At 41.9% G+C, this 17,181-nt stretch overlaps 3 protein-coding genes across 3 annotated transcripts; all 3 read left to right on the forward strand.

Annotated features, from left to right (window-relative positions):
* The first annotated feature begins 474 nt into the window (after nucleotides 1-474).
* On the forward strand, nucleotides 475-3,131 carry LOC4352083 (chloroplast stem-loop binding protein of 41 kDa b, chloroplastic). Its single transcript, NM_001423467.1, has 10 exons — nucleotides 475-702; nucleotides 799-939; nucleotides 1,036-1,122; nucleotides 1,368-1,458; nucleotides 1,665-1,719; nucleotides 1,819-1,879; nucleotides 1,969-2,190; nucleotides 2,283-2,399; nucleotides 2,499-2,588; nucleotides 2,695-3,131. The coding sequence occupies exons 1-10, from the start codon at nucleotides 613-615 to the stop codon at nucleotides 2,869-2,871; spliced, it is 1,131 nt and encodes a 376-aa protein (NP_001410396.1). The 5' UTR covers nucleotides 475-612; the 3' UTR covers nucleotides 2,872-3,131.
* Nucleotides 3,132-7,749: 4,618 nt separating this feature from the next.
* LOC9270659 (tyrosine-protein phosphatase DSP3) lies at nucleotides 7,750-11,201 on the forward strand. Its single transcript, XM_015764957.3, has 5 exons — nucleotides 7,750-8,095; nucleotides 8,201-8,294; nucleotides 10,483-10,540; nucleotides 10,650-10,693; nucleotides 10,781-11,201. The coding sequence occupies exons 1-5, from the start codon at nucleotides 7,929-7,931 to the stop codon at nucleotides 11,006-11,008; spliced, it is 591 nt and encodes a 196-aa protein (XP_015620443.1). The 5' UTR covers nucleotides 7,750-7,928; the 3' UTR covers nucleotides 11,009-11,201.
* Nucleotides 11,202-11,737: 536 nt separating this feature from the next.
* On the forward strand, nucleotides 11,738-14,154 carry LOC4352085 (photosystem I reaction center subunit XI, chloroplastic). The gene is made up of 2 exons (XM_015764956.2): nucleotides 11,738-12,443; nucleotides 13,417-14,154. The coding sequence occupies exons 1-2, from the start codon at nucleotides 12,309-12,311 to the stop codon at nucleotides 13,906-13,908; spliced, it is 627 nt and encodes a 208-aa protein (XP_015620442.1). The 5' UTR covers nucleotides 11,738-12,308; the 3' UTR covers nucleotides 13,909-14,154.
* Nucleotides 14,155-17,181: the final 3,027 nt, after the last annotated feature.

Consider the following 17,181-nt stretch of genomic DNA (forward strand, 5'->3'; position numbering starts at 1 on the left):
CTCTTAGGTGAAAAAGAACTACAATACAGGTTGATACTAGAGTATCAGTTACAAGATGATTAGATAACTTTTATACCCATTGCAATAAGATTACATTCTTAAGTATAACAAACTTCTAGTTCTTTATCTATTTTACCAATTAAAAAAAAGTATATATTGATGAAAATGCCTGTGGACACCATAGCCTCACTTTGTGTACTTTTTTTTTACGGGAAACAATAGGAGAGGCTACTACTGTATTATATTAATAAATATAATATTTACAGGGTTTATGTACAAAAGCAATAAAAAAAAGAGTTAGATGTCCCCATCATTTGATCAGAATGCTGCCAAGTGGACAGAAGAAAGAATGAGAGGAGAGGATCCATCACAGGATAGGGCTGGCTGCCCCATCCACACAAGCCAAAACAGTCCCAGCACCTCTTTTTTTTTTCTCTCTTGCTTTGTTCCATTAGCACACAAGACTGAACCACAAGTTTCAGACAAGGGATATACTACCATCCTGAACAAACAAAGCCCCTCCTCTTGTTTGTACCTTGTTTTTTTTTATAACAGCTCAAGCACAGGGAGAGGAGGGTTGAGGAGAGTAAACAAGAAAAAAAAGAGAGAGAGATGGCAGCAACAGCCTCCCTGAAGAGCAGCCTCCTGCTACCATCTCCTATCTCTGACTTCAGTAGTGCAGCACTCTCCATCTCAACCCAGGTAATCTGAAGAACAGAAAAACATGAAACTTTCAGTTCCATGAGGTTCAAGCATGGCAGAAAAGCTAAGAGATGGTTGTGAATTCTTTATCGACAGGCTAGGAGGAGGTCATGGCAGCCAAGGGGGGCAAGGATGCAGGTAGCAGCAGCTGCAGACTCCAAGAACATTCTTGTGATGGGGGGAACCAGGTTCATTGGTGTCTTCTTGTCCAGGCTCCTTGTCAAGGAGGGGCACCAGGTATGTCAGTTGTGTAGTGTGATATTTTTTCCCCTGTAAGTACAATATTTTCTGTGTTTTGGAGAAGTAAGTTAATTGAAAAACTGTATTTGTTAGGTCACATTGTTCACTAGAGGAAAGGCCCCCATTACCCAGCAGTTGCCAGGAGAGTCAGATGCAGAGTATGCAGAGTTCTCTTCAAAGGTGTGCTGTTTCCTCCTATCTTATTCCTGTGTATACCATGTAAAAGAGGATTGTCCATTTGCAGTGTGATAAATAATACTGCAGTAGAGATGCTAATGTATACACAAGGTATTATAAAATTTCTAATGTAGGATTATTTAGGAATTAGGACAGTATAAAGGCCTAACTGAATGAATATCTTGTTCTCAACAATTATCATTTAAGTTCAGTGAGATGGCGTTAATTTGGGATGGTTTTTTCTGTAGGTGTTGCACTTGAAAGGTGACAGGCAAGACTTTGATTTCGTTAAGACAAGCCTTGCGGCAAAGGGCTTCGATGTTGTTTACGACATAAACGGTAACACTTCAAAGCCAAAAAAACCACCATAGTAGCCCTGCATAGATCATAAAACATGTCAATGCTAATGGTCACTGTAAACCAGCCTAGCAACTTCAAAAAACAGCAATCTTCCATCCCACCAACTGAAACTATCACCTTCAATCTTCCATCAAATATAGTACTATCACGCGATTTTTCACGCATATCGGCTCATGGTTTTACAGGGAGAGAAGCTGTTGAGGTAGCCCCAATCCTAGACGCATTGCCGAACCTTGAACAGTAAGCCTAACTACACCATCTGACCATAGCCCAAATTACAGCATTTCTGAACAAACCAAATTTCCAATGTCTGAATTTTCCCATATGTGTCATCTTCAGGTACATCTACTGCTCATCAGCAGGAGTGTACCTGAAATCAGACCTGCTCCCGCACTTCGAGGTACGCCACCGCATTTTCCACTCATGCTAACTAATGATCACCACTGATGGAATGCCATTGATCATGCCGAGCTTTTGTGTGTCTGGCAGACCGACGCCGTCGACCCGAAGAGCCGGCACAAGGGGAAGCTGGAGACGGAGAGCCTGCTGGAGACCCGGGACGTGAACTGGACGTCGATCAGGCCGGTGTACATCTACGGCCCGCTCAACTACAACCCCGTGGAGGAGTGGTTCTTCCACCGGCTCAAGGCTGGCCGCCCCATCCCTGTCCCCGGTGCCGGCAACCAAATCACCCAGCTCGGCCATGTCAAGGTCAATTCGATCAGTGATCATTATTCAGAGAATTCAGAGTGTGTATTTGGGTGTCGACCTGAAACTCTGAATCTTTGTGGTGGTTTTTGCAGGACTTGGCGACGGCGTTCGTGCTGGCGCTCGGCAACCCGAAGGCGAGCAAGCAGGTGTTCAACATCTCCGGCGCCAAGTACGTCACCTTCGACGGTCTAGCACGGGCGTGCGCCAAGGTACGTGGCATCAACGAAGCTGTAGCGGCCAAGAAATGACATGGGACTTTCCGGCAGGATTGCCATGAATCTTGGTGTGTTTGAAATTTGATCATGCAGGCTGGAGGATTCCCCGAGCCGGAGATCGTCCACTACAACCCCAAGGACTTCGATTTCGGGAAGAAGAAGGCCTTCCCCTTCAGAGACCAGGTTATATATTATATCCAGCAATGGCTTCTCTGCTAAATCTGAAGAAAAATTTGCTGCTGCTGCTGCTGCTAGTGTTCTGAATTCGATGTGATTGCAACAACTGCAGCATTTCTTCGCGTCAATCGAGAAGGCGACCTTGGAGCTCGGGTGGAAGCCGGAGTACGACCTGGTGGAGGGCCTCACCGACTCGTACAACCTCGACTTCGGCCGCGGCACGTTCAGGAAGGCGGCCGACTTCACCACCGACGACATGATCCTCGGCAAGAAGCTCGTCAGCGTCTGAGCTCGCCGCCGTCCTTTCCGGACAGCGGACGGATTGCTTGCTGCGCGACGCGAGCGGCTGACCGGCCGGGCCGCCATGGCCGGTGGGCAGGAGCAAGCGGAGACGGTTTCAGTTTTGTTATCAACGCTGGTTTGGTACAATATGGATAGTTGGATACACGCGTACAGGCGTAAGCTGCAATGTATTGGGATTGGGAAACTGTAAGATGTGATACAAGGGAGACTAAACTTCATCTAATATATATGATATAACTAGCAAAATGCGTGTGCTTCACTACGAGTGAAAAGAACGTTGAATGCTAAAAGGCACAACTAAACATGAGCATAAAACCCAATGATATTCACGGCTGATATAAACAGCAGTATTGCAAACTGATAGACTCGTATATATGTAGTAGATTTTATATGACTCCATAATACCATAGTATGTACAGTAATTCATCTAGCTACTAGTTCCTTCTTGGTCTGCCCAACCCCGGCGGAACGAGATGAAGATGGGGATTTTCCATATGCAGCGAAGAGGCCACGTGTGCCTCAAGAGTAGAGCAGAAAACAGGTAGTGCCAAATCAGACAATGTGTCTTCCTTGTCAGGTGTCAATGCCTCCGGTTTTGATTCCCAAGGCTCCTCCGGAGGACCTGTCCGACTGGCTGCTTCGAGAAACCGAGGGGTAGGATTCAAACCACGAGGGATTGATGAGGGGCGGAAGCAGGGGGACCGATAGGGCTGCCAGGGGGCAGGGCCAGGGGACGGGCCAATGGCTTAAGGGAGAGATCTGTTCCCAGACCAAGGGACATTGCTGGTGGTCTCAAGTTAGAACAAGAAATCTAGTAAAGTTATCTCGCCGAGGGATGATTAGGCTGTTGGGGCATTGGAAGTTGTCAGCTTGGCTTTGGTACCACCGGGCAACAAACCTCCCCTCTCAAGCTGTGGGCGGAGGATACAGGTGAAATCGACTCGAACAAGAAGCGAGAGTGCTTCAACCTTGATCAGCGGATCAAGCGGTGGTTGTGGAGTAGTCTCGCCAGACTCAATGAGTATCTTGTGCTATAACTGTTGTGGGCTGGGGTCAGGTGTGATAGTGAGTGAGCTTCGCTGGCTGGTGAAGACTCACCCTCCTCATCTTTCTCTCTAAGCCGATGTTCGGCACCCCTTTTTTCCAACCCCTCTCCTCGTTTTCCATACGCACGTTTTTCAAACTGTTAAACGGTGCGTATTTTGCAAAAAAGTTTCTATACGAAAGTTGCTTAAAAAATTCAATTTAATCCATTTTTGAAAAAAAAATAGCTAATACTTAATTAATCACGTGCTAATGGACCGCTCTGTTTTCCGTGCGTACTGTTCCGGTTGGGAACTAGGAATGGCAAACACACCCTAAGACGATAACAAAGCAAGAAACATGATGTGGTCCTTAGGATTCTCAAGCTCTTTTGCCTTCAGCTGCAATATAATAGCCTCACCAGGGAGCTTGTCCTGTTTTGATCATCAGTTTCAACGGAAGGGGCCATTGTCTATAGGGAACCAAAGCAGGAATTGAGACATGTGTTTTGAACCTTGTTCGCCGTCTCCATCGTTAATGGATCGGCCCATGTTTTTGTTGTGGGGATTTCCACAAAGTGCTATGTTATTTGCCAAGAGTGATGCCAGGAGAGTCCATACACTCAAGTCCTCCATCAAGACCTATTGTGATGACTCAGAATAGAAGGTCATTCTCCAATAATCATCGATCTTCTTTGGCAAGCATTGCCAATCTGACACCAAAGAGAGAGTGAAAGCAAGTCTACAAGTCTCTAATGAGATCCTTCAAGACTCCTATCTTGGCATGCCAACCGAGATGAGGAATGGCAGTAGGTAGGGCACAGAGTTAGTGAAAGGTCTTGCAGGAAGAGATTGCAAACTCGATCCTGCAAGTTTCAATTAGCCACCAAGGTTTGGATGACTATGCATCTTGGCCCCATGATAAATTTGGGTCATACACTGTTCGTTCAGCCTAAGACTTGGTGAAATTTGAGCGGTTCCTATTTGCTCAAAGCACAAATGGAAGGGGGCTATCTTTAGTATGGGAAGTTGATACCGCGGTCTGGAAGGATCTTTGGAAGACTACGACGCCAGGGAAGACGAAAATAAATGTTCGGAGGGCGGCACATCATTGCCTTCTGACGGGCTTCCAGCTATGATGACACCACACATCCCTGCAATCAACGGTTGTGTGTTTTGCAACCAAGATGATCAAATAGAAAATGTCCTTTTGACCTGCCCCTTTGCCAAATAAATTTGGGGAGTACTCAAGCAAAAGTTTGGCTTCGAGATGTGCAAAAGAAATCTTATAGATATGAGGCATTGGATATTTGATTTCATGAACAAAAGCTTGCGCATCAAAAAAATGGCTCTTGTTGTAATTTTCTAGCACATTTGGGAAGCAAGGAATGAGGCAAAGAACAACAATGACTTATGGCGTCCTCATTGGGTGGCTATGATATTCACGACTTACATGATATAATCCAGCAGCACTGCTTTAAACCTATGAATGCACCAAGCTGTATCTCTTATGTTGTTCAATGATGGATTCCACCGTCTGCAGGAACAATTCTTTTCAATGTTGATGCTATAATTTTTCATGGTTCTCGTCGCATGAGTGCAGGTCTAATTATTTGTTACCATAATGACAGTTGTATTTTTACCAGCAATGAGCATATACCCATGATTGTCAACCCAGAGCTTGCTGAAGCCCTCGCGATCCAGTGCACCCTGCAACGCGCAAAAGAAAAAGGCTTCCTGAAGCTGATTTTGGCATTAGACTGCCTTTCTGTCATACAGTAGGTCCAAAAGATGATCCGAGATCGATCTAACATCGTTTGTGTGATAGGCTACATAAAGAAGCTCGCGTCTGAGTTCCTACTTTGTTCCTTTATTATCCATGTTAGTCAGTTGTCTAATGTTGCGGCACATATATACTTAATAGCTCGCTATGTCGAGTCTAACTCTTGTTCTGGAAAGTACGTTGTTCTGATGCTCCTTAATCAATAATGTGCCGCAATTATATAAAAAAAGAAGCATGATAGTTTTAGACTTTTAGCCGATCACTTTTCTACGTAAGCTAGGCTCAAACATGGACAAGATGAAATTTGGAATATGAGGAACTAGTTTCTTGTTTTGTGCTTATTCACCCAAAACCAAAATAAATAAACCTATGAATTGTCTATATAAATTAAGGTACATAAACATGAGAATCTTTGTGTCAATTGAAAATTAGAACACCTCATAATCGTAACACATAAAACAAAATCCATACTAAGCCTTTACTTAGTAGTATAAATTAAAAAAAATGCATGAAAAACTCACCTACAAACATAATCTTTCGTAGGAGAAAACTAGTCTAGAAATGTAAGACGAAGAAACGACTTTCACTACACATTCAAACGTGCTAGTTTATTTTGCACCATGCCGTACAGGCGTACAAGAGCCCACGTGCTAGTTTATTTTGTACCCATCACTATAAAATCGATGTAAAAATATGGCTAAAATTAACTTTGAAAGTGAAGTTTGGCTTAGATTTTTAGTGGCACACAAAATAAGACGAGTCACTCGCACATGATTAATTGGATATTGATTATTCCAAACTTGAAAAAAAAGTTTATTTTTCTTTTTTTGAAAAAAAAATGGCAACGCTTATTAGTTTGGGAAACATGCATATGGTAAACGAGCGGTAGCAACATGCAAACCCATTTTCAAACTCCGGCTTAGTGGGCCACAAGTCTGCCCACTTGCATCCCTAACTTTTTTGCATTATGATAGAAAAGTTTTTTTCCTAAAAAATCAAAACCACAAATCAGTAAGAAATTTTCACCTAAAACATAAATACTCCATGGTATATTGTCCAATATAAATGATCAACAGCAGAACCATACTTAAAAAGAAATTTTACATATAACGATATAAAGAGAATCTGCCTATTTCGTGATGGAAAGATACAAACCTTCATGTAAGTCTATCAAGTTCAGCACAATAATTTTGATGCCAGCCCATACTCCTGTTTTATCTACAACGACTATAATTTAGGTATATCATTGCTTCGTAAGAAAACTTTGCCTTCTTCTCACTGTACTTCTTTATTACCACGCACTTTTCTTCCTTAGTTTTATTTACAGAGCTGGACGTTGCCATTACTATCTCATTGCCTTGACAGCCTACCTATCTCCTTAATTATAACGGGAGGGAAACCCTCTCTTGATCTTCACTCAATCACCTTCCAATTCACACTACTTAATTAACTTAGGCCCCGTTTGATCTCTCTTTTGGGAGTTGGATTTTTGTTGCACGCAAAATGAGAAACCTCATTAGCACATGATTAATTAAATATTAACGATCATAAATTTGAAAATTGAATTATTTGCTTTTTTTAAAACAACTTGTATATATAAACTTTTTTTGAAAAAAAATACACTATTTAACCGTTTGAAAATCGTGCTAACGAAAAATAAGGAAGTTGAAGAATAGAACTGAGCCTTAGTGTCACCGATCATTTCCCATTCACAACTTTGCTGATTTTGTTTTTATTTTAGTATCGTTACAGGTGCTAATAATGCTGCAGATTATTGTTTAGAAAAATACTGACTTAATCTCACTATGGTATTTTCTGACGAAATAGTTTGGGAGAGCAGTATAACTGATTTTTCTTTATCCCTTTGCATGCCTAATCTGATTCATAATCTATATTCTTTTTCTCCACGTGACTGAAATGCCCTCCGTACTTAAACCACCAAACCCGAAGACCAACCTATCTACGAGACCAACCACCAAATCCACCAACCGAAACCGCTCACCCGTTAGCCCGTTAAGATCGCGCCCAGTACAAGTTGCCCCACCCGCCTCCACGAAACGGAGTTCGCCGACGAGCCGACCGTTGCGTCCGCGTGTTGCGACTCCGCCGAGCCCTAGTTTCCGCCGCCGCCGCCGCCGCGCCCTCGCCGCCACCCCCACCGATCTCGATCCCCCCACCCCGCGGGCAAATCGCCGCCGAATCCGGCCTCGGATCCGCGGAATCCGGGCCGGGTCAGCCATGATCTTGGAGCAGTTCGACGAGTCGGCGGCGGAGAAAGCGGATGCGGCGATGGTGGTGGCGCCGCCGTCCAACTTCGGGATGGTGGACACGGGGGTGTACCGGTCGGGGTTCCCGGACCCTGCCAGCTTCGGTTTCCTCAGGGGCCTCGGCCTCCGATCTGTCGTGTGAGCGGTTCTCGGGGGGTTGGGTTCGTTTAGATTGGATTGGATTGCTGTTGGTATTATTCCTTCGGTGTATGTGCTCATGTGGTGGATTTCATCTGGATTTAGGTATCTGTGCCCTGAACCTTACATGGAGACGAATGCCGAGTTCTTGAAGGCGGAGGGGATCCGCCTCTTCCAATTTGGGATTGAGGGGAACAAGGTGATCACGCTGTTCCTTTATTTATTTTCTTCCTAATTCATGTTTGTGTGATATATGTGGCAATTTGGGATTCAGGGGAACAAGGTGATCATGCTGTTCCTTTATTTATTTTCTTCCTAATTCATGTTTGTGTGATATTTGTGGCAATTTGGGATTGAGGGGAACAAGGTGATCACGCTGTTCCTTTATTTATTTTCTTCCTAATTCATGTTTGTGTGTGATATTTGTGGGAATTTTCTCTTTAGGTTTGTTAACTTCTATGTTTAATAGATGCATGTTGTTTAGGTGCGATTGTGCTCTGATGGGTGTGGAATCCTGATGCAATATGCTGAGAAGGGCGTGTTTTTGTTCTTTAAATATACAACAACATTCCCCAATCAGAGTTGGAACACATCGAATATTGATTTTAAACCTCACAACCTAATGCATGATTAAGTAATTATGTGTCATAAAATCTGTACACTAAGTACTTATTCCAGAGAGTGTGGGGTCCTAAGCTTTCCTTGTCAAATCGTAGGGATCATAGAATTTACAGGCATTTCTGGAAATTGGTGCTAATTTGATGATTGAAGGTTGCCTTGATAAATGATAACTATAGAACAATTAAATGTTTAGTGTCAAGTGATGTTTGTAGTAACAATCCACAAACTTCAAAAGGAAGTTGATTTAGAATTTCTCTGTTGCAATTTATACTGGTTGATGCTTAATTAGGAGATGCCTTTTCAGTTATTGAATTGAAGTTGATCAGTGTCATTTTCACCATTGTAACTGCTAATATTAGGCAGTTTCATAATGCATCCGGAATGTTTCTTGTAAGGAAATTTCTTCAGTCATACATGGTCTGTAGAATGAATTTTTAACATAACTTTCTATACTCAGCAAGGACAGATAGTTGGACATCCGTTATTTTTTGACATCGCAGCCTTTTTCATGGTCCTTCATTTGTATTCATTTTTCCTTCAATTATGCCCCTGCAAAACATGCATTATTAAATTTTCAATATGCCTTTTTTTATATTTAAACATGAATTGAATACAAAGTTGCTTCCATTATTACATAGGGTTATGTGAAATTTTATGTCCAATACTCCCTTTGTTTCAAATTACTTGTCGTTCTATGTTTTTCTTAAGTCAAGCATTTTAATTTGACCATCAATTTCTATAAACTCATATAGTTTAACATCATAAGGTTTATATTTTTGGATTTGCGATGAGAAATACTTTCATAATAAATAATTCACATGATGAACTGCATGGATTTTTAAAAACTAATGGTAAAAAATAGACATGTTTGACTTAGGACAAACCTAGAACGACAAATAATTTGAAACAGAGGGAGTAGTTGTGTCCAACATTTTTGTCAGAAGAAAGTACAATCTATTTTTTTCCATTTCTCATGGAAATAGCCTAAGCCAGTAAACGTGATTTAGATTTTTTTTTCCTTCCCTCTTCTATTCAGGATGCAATGCTATTTTAAAAAGAAGTATTTGTTTTTTGCTGACCATTTGATAGTTTTTTTTTGTTCCTTAGTTATTTGATAGTTTAGTTGCTGATGTACAAGAAGCCTCATGTTACATACTTTCTTGTACTTTGGCCTAAAAGGCTTGACTAAAATGGATTTTTCCACATTTTCTTTCTTGGAAGTATAGGTGAGGCATGGTCTAGAAATTGTTTGAAAAAAAAGTTTAAATCAAAAGTTGAGGCTCATTTTCCTAGTCTTTTTACTTGCTCTGAAATAAAAATTTGGCGACCAATGTTCAATGTCTAATTAACGTTTACAACTTTAGCATGATTTTACGGTTGCAAGTACAAACTACCGATTTTTTGTGCTGAATGAATGATTAGAACCGCCTCTGTTCCTTTTGTGGTAGTATCCAGTTAGGTACTCCTAATGTTGGAAGAGCACCTGCATTTTCTTGTCGATCAGTAGTCACTCCCTTCACTTTGATGTTTGCTCATTATACCTTTCCACTGTTGTTAGTTGTGTCTTACTACAGGTGAAGAAGTAAGTTTTTTTTAGTTCTGTCAGACACTCCAATAGACATTGTCGTGATTCACCAAGTGCTTGTGCTTGTTACTCTGTTCTATCATTGCTTTTGGATAAAATAACCCTTGATGTTTGCTTGTTTCTTCATTCTTGATTACATATATGAAGAAGTTCAGTATCTCTTAAATGTTTGCATCTGCAGGACCCTAACGTGTCCATTCCTGTGGATGCCATCATGGGGGCTCTTAGGGTCATACTTGGTACTGAATTAGGCTTCTTCTGTCCTGTTTATCTTTGCTGTATACTAAAACTCTCTGATGACCATCAAGCTAATAATTTTGACTTACTAGTACTGATTCTTGGTTTCAGATGTAAGGAATCACCCAGTTCTAATCCATTGCAAAAGAGGAAAGGTACCAAAAAGCACTCATCTGTTCAAAATCCATAATTGTTTTTGTCCACACCACATGTTCTTGATATTTTATCTGTTTCGACCGCAGCACCGTACTGGATGTCTTGTGGGCTGCTTCAGAAAGCTGCAGAATTGGTGTCTCTCATCAGTCTTTGAAGAGTACCATCGGTATGCTGCTGGAAAGTCACGGTTGTCAGATCTGAAGTTTATCGAATCATTTGATGTCAACTGCATGACGGATTGCCTGCTCAGGCTCATCTACCACTACCATGGTTGCCTTCAGAAAAGCAAGCGCCTGGCATACAGCGAGAGATAAACTACTGTGGAAACTATCTCCTGTGTCATGAGTATATCCCTGGAGAAGAATTGGTCGGACTATTTTTCCTTTTTGGAGGGGAATTGGTCGGAGTTGTAACACAAAGACTCGAGTTACCGGGCATCTGTTGATTCTTTTTTTATATCTTCATGCCTTGGTTCTTTTTATAATATATATATATATTCTTTGAGCATGGTCTTTGACGTTAATTTCACCACCCTAAATATAAGTCTAAGCAAGTTTATGATTATTAAGTGTGGTGTATTGCTATGGTAGTGCGCATCCTCATATAACAACCAAACACCTGTTTGCCAGTCCTTACATTCTTCGAGAAGTAGATCCCTGGCAATTAATTAATCACGCGGTCTTAATATATACTCCCGTTTCAAAATATTTGACACCGTTAACTTTTTAGCACATGTGTGACCGTTTGTCTTATTAAAAAAATTTATAAAATATGTAAAATTATATGTGTACATGAAAGTATATTTAACAATGAATCAAATGATATGAAAAGAATAAATAATTACTTAAATTTTTTAAATAAGACAAATGGTTAAACACGTACTAAAAAGTCGACGGTGTCAAACATTTTGAAACGGAGGGAGTACTTTCTCGTGATACTCTCCCCGCGGATCACATTAGATGTTGTGATAGTCTCCCCGCGGATCACTAGAGAAGTTGAGAACCTATAAATTGCCAGTTCGTTTGCTCTGCTCTTTCTTATGCAAGATGTGTTTAATTGTACTGATGAGATTCCGTTGAAACACATGCCCATGAAATTTACTAATTTTTGAAAAACATTTTCTCAAAAATATCCAAAAGTAATCCTTTTTGACCAAACTTCGAAAAAATATTTCCTCAAAAATATCCAAAAGTAATCTTTTTGACCAAACTCCGAGTCTGCGACCATTCTGTTATGCCATCTCCAGATATATTGATTCAGCAACCTTGCCCCAACCACAAGCCCTGCAGGCTGCAGATTCTGTTTTCCACTTGGCGCGACGGGCGGCACCGCCAGCTAGGCGTCCAACGTAAGGAGGGGGATCTCCAGGAATTCAGATAAGGGATAGGGTTGCTGGCATCCTCCATCCAATGAACGCCACACAGCTCTCAACCATATCTCATCTTCAGGGACCCACCCAAACACATACTCCAGATTTTCTCTCCTGCAGCTTGTAAAGATCACAAACTTTAATTTCTAGGGCAGTTGCCAAGAAGGCTGTTTCACATCCATTTTTTTTGGCCGGGAGAGAGAGCATCTAGCTAGGGAGAGAAAGGAAGAGACGAGAGGAGAGAGATGGCCACTGCTTATGCTCCCATGGCGAGCCAGCTGATGAAGAGCAGCTTGGTGTGCTCCAAGCCGAGGGGGCTGTCTGGTGCTTCGCTGACAAGGAGGCCCCGCTTCACAGTCAAGGCCATCCAGTCTGAGAAGGTCAGTAGAGCTAGCTAGACTGCTAAAGAGCATTGAGAGATTTCCCATTTCGCTTCATCAAAGCTAGTGTAAAACTTGCATGTTTCTCAAGAACAAGCTCTGTTAATTAAAATCAGATGGTAGATTTCAGACATAATCGTTTTTCATTTTGTTGTATTTTTATTGCTCTGTTCACTAGTTTATTTCCTCAATTAGCAATATAATATTGAATTGTTGTAATCCCTCTGTAGATTAGACGCATCGTAGTACTATGAAATGTGAAAAATTTCAAAGATGAAGGGAGTAATAAGTTTGCCTGCATAGTACATCCTTAAACTTTTTGCCATCGTTATTTCGATCACAAATCCCCTTTTTGGGAGAGAGGGTTGGATTATTAGCATGACGATTTTAGAAGATATAGTTACACAAATTTAGCCAAAATTGGATGCATTAATTTATAGTTAACTTTGTATAAGTTCTAGCTATATGATAAGTGTAAACCATAAGTCCATAATATATGCAAGAAACAAGAGCATACGTTTTCTAGAGCTTAATTAAATAGCTTTATTTGTGTGAGCGTGACTATATCGGCGTCTGTAGGCCGGATACATCTTGACGCAGAAGCCGAATTGAAATATAGTATTATCTAAAAGAAATATATATGGTGGTGTGTATTTACACGTGTCTACTTCTATGGAACGATAAATGAAACATTTACTCTCTTCGTCTCATATTACCTGTCGTTTTAGATAATTTAGCATAGATTAAGGTTTGAGGAAAAAAAATATAATACTCCTAATTAAATATTGTATAGTTGGATGTAGGAGGATGGTTAAGGGTAGAAAAGATAGAAATTTGAATTAGAAGTGATTGATGGGACAAGTAATAATTCTTTATGATAACCATTTTGAGACAGAGGGAGTATGAATCCTAAAGAATAAATTGGGACAGAGGGAGTATCTGATATGTGTGATTCTTGTGGCGTTGTACACAGCCAACGTACCAGGTGGTGCAGCCCATCAATGGCGACCCCTTCATCGGCAGCCTGGAGACGCCGGTGACCTCCAGCCCGCTGGTCGCCTGGTACCTCTCCAACCTCCCGGCGTACCGCACCGCCGTCAGCCCGCTGCTCCGCGGCATCGAGGTCGGCCTCGCCCACGGCTACCTCCTCGTCGGGCCCTTCGCGCTCACCGGCCCGCTCCGCAACACGCCGGTGCACGGCCAGGCCGGCGCCCTCGGCGCCGCAGGCCTCGTCGCCATCCTCAGCGTCTGCCTCACCATGTACGGCGTCGCCTCCTTCGGCGAGGGCGAGCCGTCCACGGCGCCGACGCTGACGCTCACCGGCCGCAAGAAGGAGGCCGACAAGCTGCAGACCGCCGACGGCTGGGCCAAGTTCACCGGCGGCTTCTTCTTCGGCGGCATCTCCGGCGTCCTCTGGGCCTACTTCCTCCTCTACGTGCTCGACCTCCCGTACTTCTTCAAGTAGATCTTTTGTTTGTAAGTGCATGACCGGGTGATGCATGTGTAGATCGATCGATGATGGAACATGTGTGTGTTCATGTGGTGGCTGATTTGAGTGCCTTCTACTTGTATAAATGAAATGCATCTGCACAAGGGCACAAACAGGCTGCCTGCATGGATATATGGATGGTGTGCTGTTGTAACTTGGGAGTGTTACTTTCTTACTTTGCAGATAATTTAAAATGGAAAGAAAAAGTTTTAACAATGATAATTAATCAGTTTGTTGTAATTATATTAGTTAATTTGCAAGGGCGAGAATCAACAACAGTTTTTTTTAAAACTAAACCGGTAGGAGTACTTCGAGAACAAAATGACACAGAGTATTCATGTATCACAACTAAATCGTTCATACTCTCAATATTAAATAATACAGTGGCGGATCTAGAAATTTTTTTTTACCTAGACAAATCTAATAAGATATAAGCATACATATAAAATCTATACAATATATATATATATATATATATATAAAATTTAATTTGTAATTGAGTAGACTAAAATCAACGTGAAAGGTTATATCGATTAATGTAGCATGAGAGACTAGTATATTCTTTTGCATTAGCCTTAACTACTTTGCTAATTGCATTGTTAATTAAGCAGGGTACGTGCTAGCACAGCGGGCGGAGCCCAGGCACTTGCCCATGGTGGCCGGGCCTTGGCTCCGACCTTGAAATAATATAGTATATGCTATATATTCAACAGTAATATGCAGCAGCTGCCATTCTTACCAAAACTAAGATTTCTAGTCTGGAAATTGCTACACATCCGACTGGGGTGTACGACTTAGCATCTGACCAGTACTTACCTGCTCCTTGCTCTGACCCACATGGAGAGAAGCTGGCTCGTTGGAGTAAATTGATTGGCAGATACGGCAGCGTCGGACAGAAGTCGAACAACAGGGTCGGATGTATAGCAGTAGTCTTCCAGTCTTCGGCTTGTAGTACTAATTGTAGGAAAAGCGCCAGGATGTGATAGATGAAGTTTCAAAACACACAAGTGATGACAAGCCTCACCAACATAAAACAGTCAACCATAGTAGCCTATAAAAATGAGGAAAAATGAGAAAAAAAAAACATCCCATTTATATAAGAAATGGTTGATTGCACGATAGTAATAAATTTATACATTACATTTTATATTGTGATCTTGAGAATTAAAGAGCGTATATAAGCATCATTCTGCAGGGGAATCCCAAGGACAAAGATATACTCCCCCACGTACTTCAGTGCTGACCAGTGTAATTTTATTTAGACTAATAATTTTTTTAATAGACGATGTTTTGGTGAATGCAAGTAGTATAGTTATATGTAGCATGCTAGACACTTTAATAATAAAATATTTTTAAGATATTAGTAATATTTTTCCAAAGAAAAAAGAGACCAAGCGCGCGGCCGGTTAAATTTGGTAGTGAATAGTATCCAGTACGTGTCAAGTTTATATGACTGCATAATGATTATACTGATACACTATTGATAAAATGCTAAAACTCAGAGAGTTTGATCCTTGTCGATAGAATTCAGTGTAAGTTTTCTACCAATGCAGCGGAAGATGATATGATGTCATTTCTCTTATCGATACAGGCTATTGGTAGAAACTAACTTAGCAAGAACCATCTGATCATCTGATCCGACAGTAATCTTGCACCCAAGGTTCGGGCTGCTTGTGCATGAATTTTATAAGCTTTCCACAGAATTTAGTTTAAATAATTAGAAAATCCTATAAAACTCCTCCGCTTCAGGAGCGGAGCCAGGATTTTAGGTCGGTGGTATCATTCGTCAACTCTAATTGATGACCACGGTTTAAATGAAACAATAATACATATGGAAAATACAAAAAATTCCTCACAATAGTGGTTGCTCAGCATATGTTCACCTAATCACTCAAGAAAACTTATAATGCATGAACTTTATTTAGCCATTATGCATAGTCTCGTTGAATTAGCCGTTGTGCATGGTCAAATAACTATAAATTATAGTTTGCTAGTAGTTAATTTATTGCTGTGTTGTCAAGTTATCCATGTCCACATAAGCTAACTTGTCTAACGAAAGTGTAAAATTATTCACACGCTGGTGTAACAAAGCAAGATTTACTAGTGCCATTCATTGGAAAATTAGGAGGATACCTAGATTAATATGGATGTCATTGGTGTCCTATGACACCACTCTTTGTATACTAGCTGGGCCACTGCTCCGCTTCAAAGGGGACTTTACCTAGGACTTGCCGTATAGTAGTATATAGCTCGGTTAGGAGTTGAGATGCCACCGATGGAAGAATGGAGGCTGATGAGAAAAGCCAGCTAGGGTGGGAGGGAGTAAAGAAGAGTACAGCAATCTATGGTTAAAAAAAAAAAAGAAAAAAAAAGAGCACAGCGATCTCTTGCGGTGAGACGACCGTAAATTGAGCCAAAAATTGATCATGTGCCATAGGGCCCGGGGCTCAAGCCCACAGCTTCTTGCCCCCTTGGGCACCTCCATCCTCTAGCCCACATTATATTGCTAGGGCCAGATGGCCACACGTGGGCCTCACATCCTGGATGGGCTCTATAGGATCTAAAATCTAGAAGGAATAAGTTCACTTTAGGTCGCTCAACTGTTGTCGAGTTTGACTGAGTCGTAATACCATATATGACGTGTCCCTCAACTCTCCAAACTAGTGCAAATAAGGTCCCAACACAGTTTAGATGACGGTTTTCGCTGATGTGGTGCCTACATCGCGCTTAGAGTAAAAAAAAAAACATGGGACCCACATGTCAGTGAGTATTTGGTAAAAAAATAAAAGCATTACAATGGAACCCACATCATCACTCTATCTAGGGGTGGCAATTTCCCCGTTGGGGCCGGGGAGCCGGCAGGGACCAGCCATATGGGGCTGGGGGTGAGGGGAAATTCTCACCACGGGTGATGAGTGGGGCTGAGGCCCCACAAAAATGCGGGGGTGGGGGCGGGGATGGGAGTTGACCCGCGGCGCTCCAAAGATATGAGTTACAAATCAAAAGATAGTACATTCTAAGGCCCAAACGACCCATTAGGTGAAGGACTATATCGGCAAAACCCTAATTTTTCCCAAATCCCTACCAAGCCACCACTCTCTCCTCTCTGACTCTCACGTCTCTCCCTCCTAGTGCGCCGTCCCAACCAGCCTGCCTCTTCGCACGCCATTCCTAGCTGTCACCGCCCCGACACGGCATCGCCTCTTCGCCGCCGCCTCGTCACAGCATGCTGCCACCAACTGCCGCCGC

Source organism: Oryza sativa, chromosome 12 (genome assembly GCF_034140825.1).
Source record: "Oryza sativa Japonica Group chromosome 12, ASM3414082v1".
Taxonomy (NCBI): Eukaryota; Viridiplantae; Streptophyta; class Magnoliopsida; order Poales; family Poaceae; genus Oryza; species Oryza sativa.

What these genes read in the sequence shown, in the direction of transcription:
- LOC9270659 (XM_015764957.3), top strand. Translation starts at nt 7,929, where the DNA reads ATGATCTTGGAGCAGTTCGACGAGTCGGCGGCGGAGAAAGCGGATGCG. An exon ending in TTGGGATTGAGGGGAACAAG is followed by an intron (nt 8,295 to 10,482) that starts GTGATCACGCTG and finishes TTGCATCTGCAG; the next exon opens with GACCCTAACGTGTCCATTCC. An exon ending in TCCATTGCAAAAGAGGAAAG is followed by an intron (nt 10,694 to 10,780) that starts GTACCAAAAAGC and finishes TTTCGACCGCAG; the next exon opens with CACCGTACTGGATGTCTTGT.
- LOC4352085 (XM_015764956.2), top strand. Translation starts at nt 12,309, where the DNA reads ATGGCCACTGCTTATGCTCCCATGGCGAGCCAGCTGATGAAGAGCAGC. An exon ending in AGGCCATCCAGTCTGAGAAG is followed by an intron (nt 12,444 to 13,416) that starts GTCAGTAGAGCT and finishes CGTTGTACACAG; the next exon opens with CCAACGTACCAGGTGGTGCA.
- LOC4352083 (NM_001423467.1), top strand. Translation starts at nt 613, where the DNA reads ATGGCAGCAACAGCCTCCCTGAAGAGCAGCCTCCTGCTACCATCTCCT. An exon ending in GCATTGCCGAACCTTGAACA is followed by an intron (nt 1,720 to 1,818) that starts GTAAGCCTAACT and finishes TGTCATCTTCAG; the next exon opens with GTACATCTACTGCTCATCAG. An exon ending in CCTTCCCCTTCAGAGACCAG is followed by an intron (nt 2,589 to 2,694) that starts GTTATATATTAT and finishes CAACAACTGCAG; the next exon opens with CATTTCTTCGCGTCAATCGA.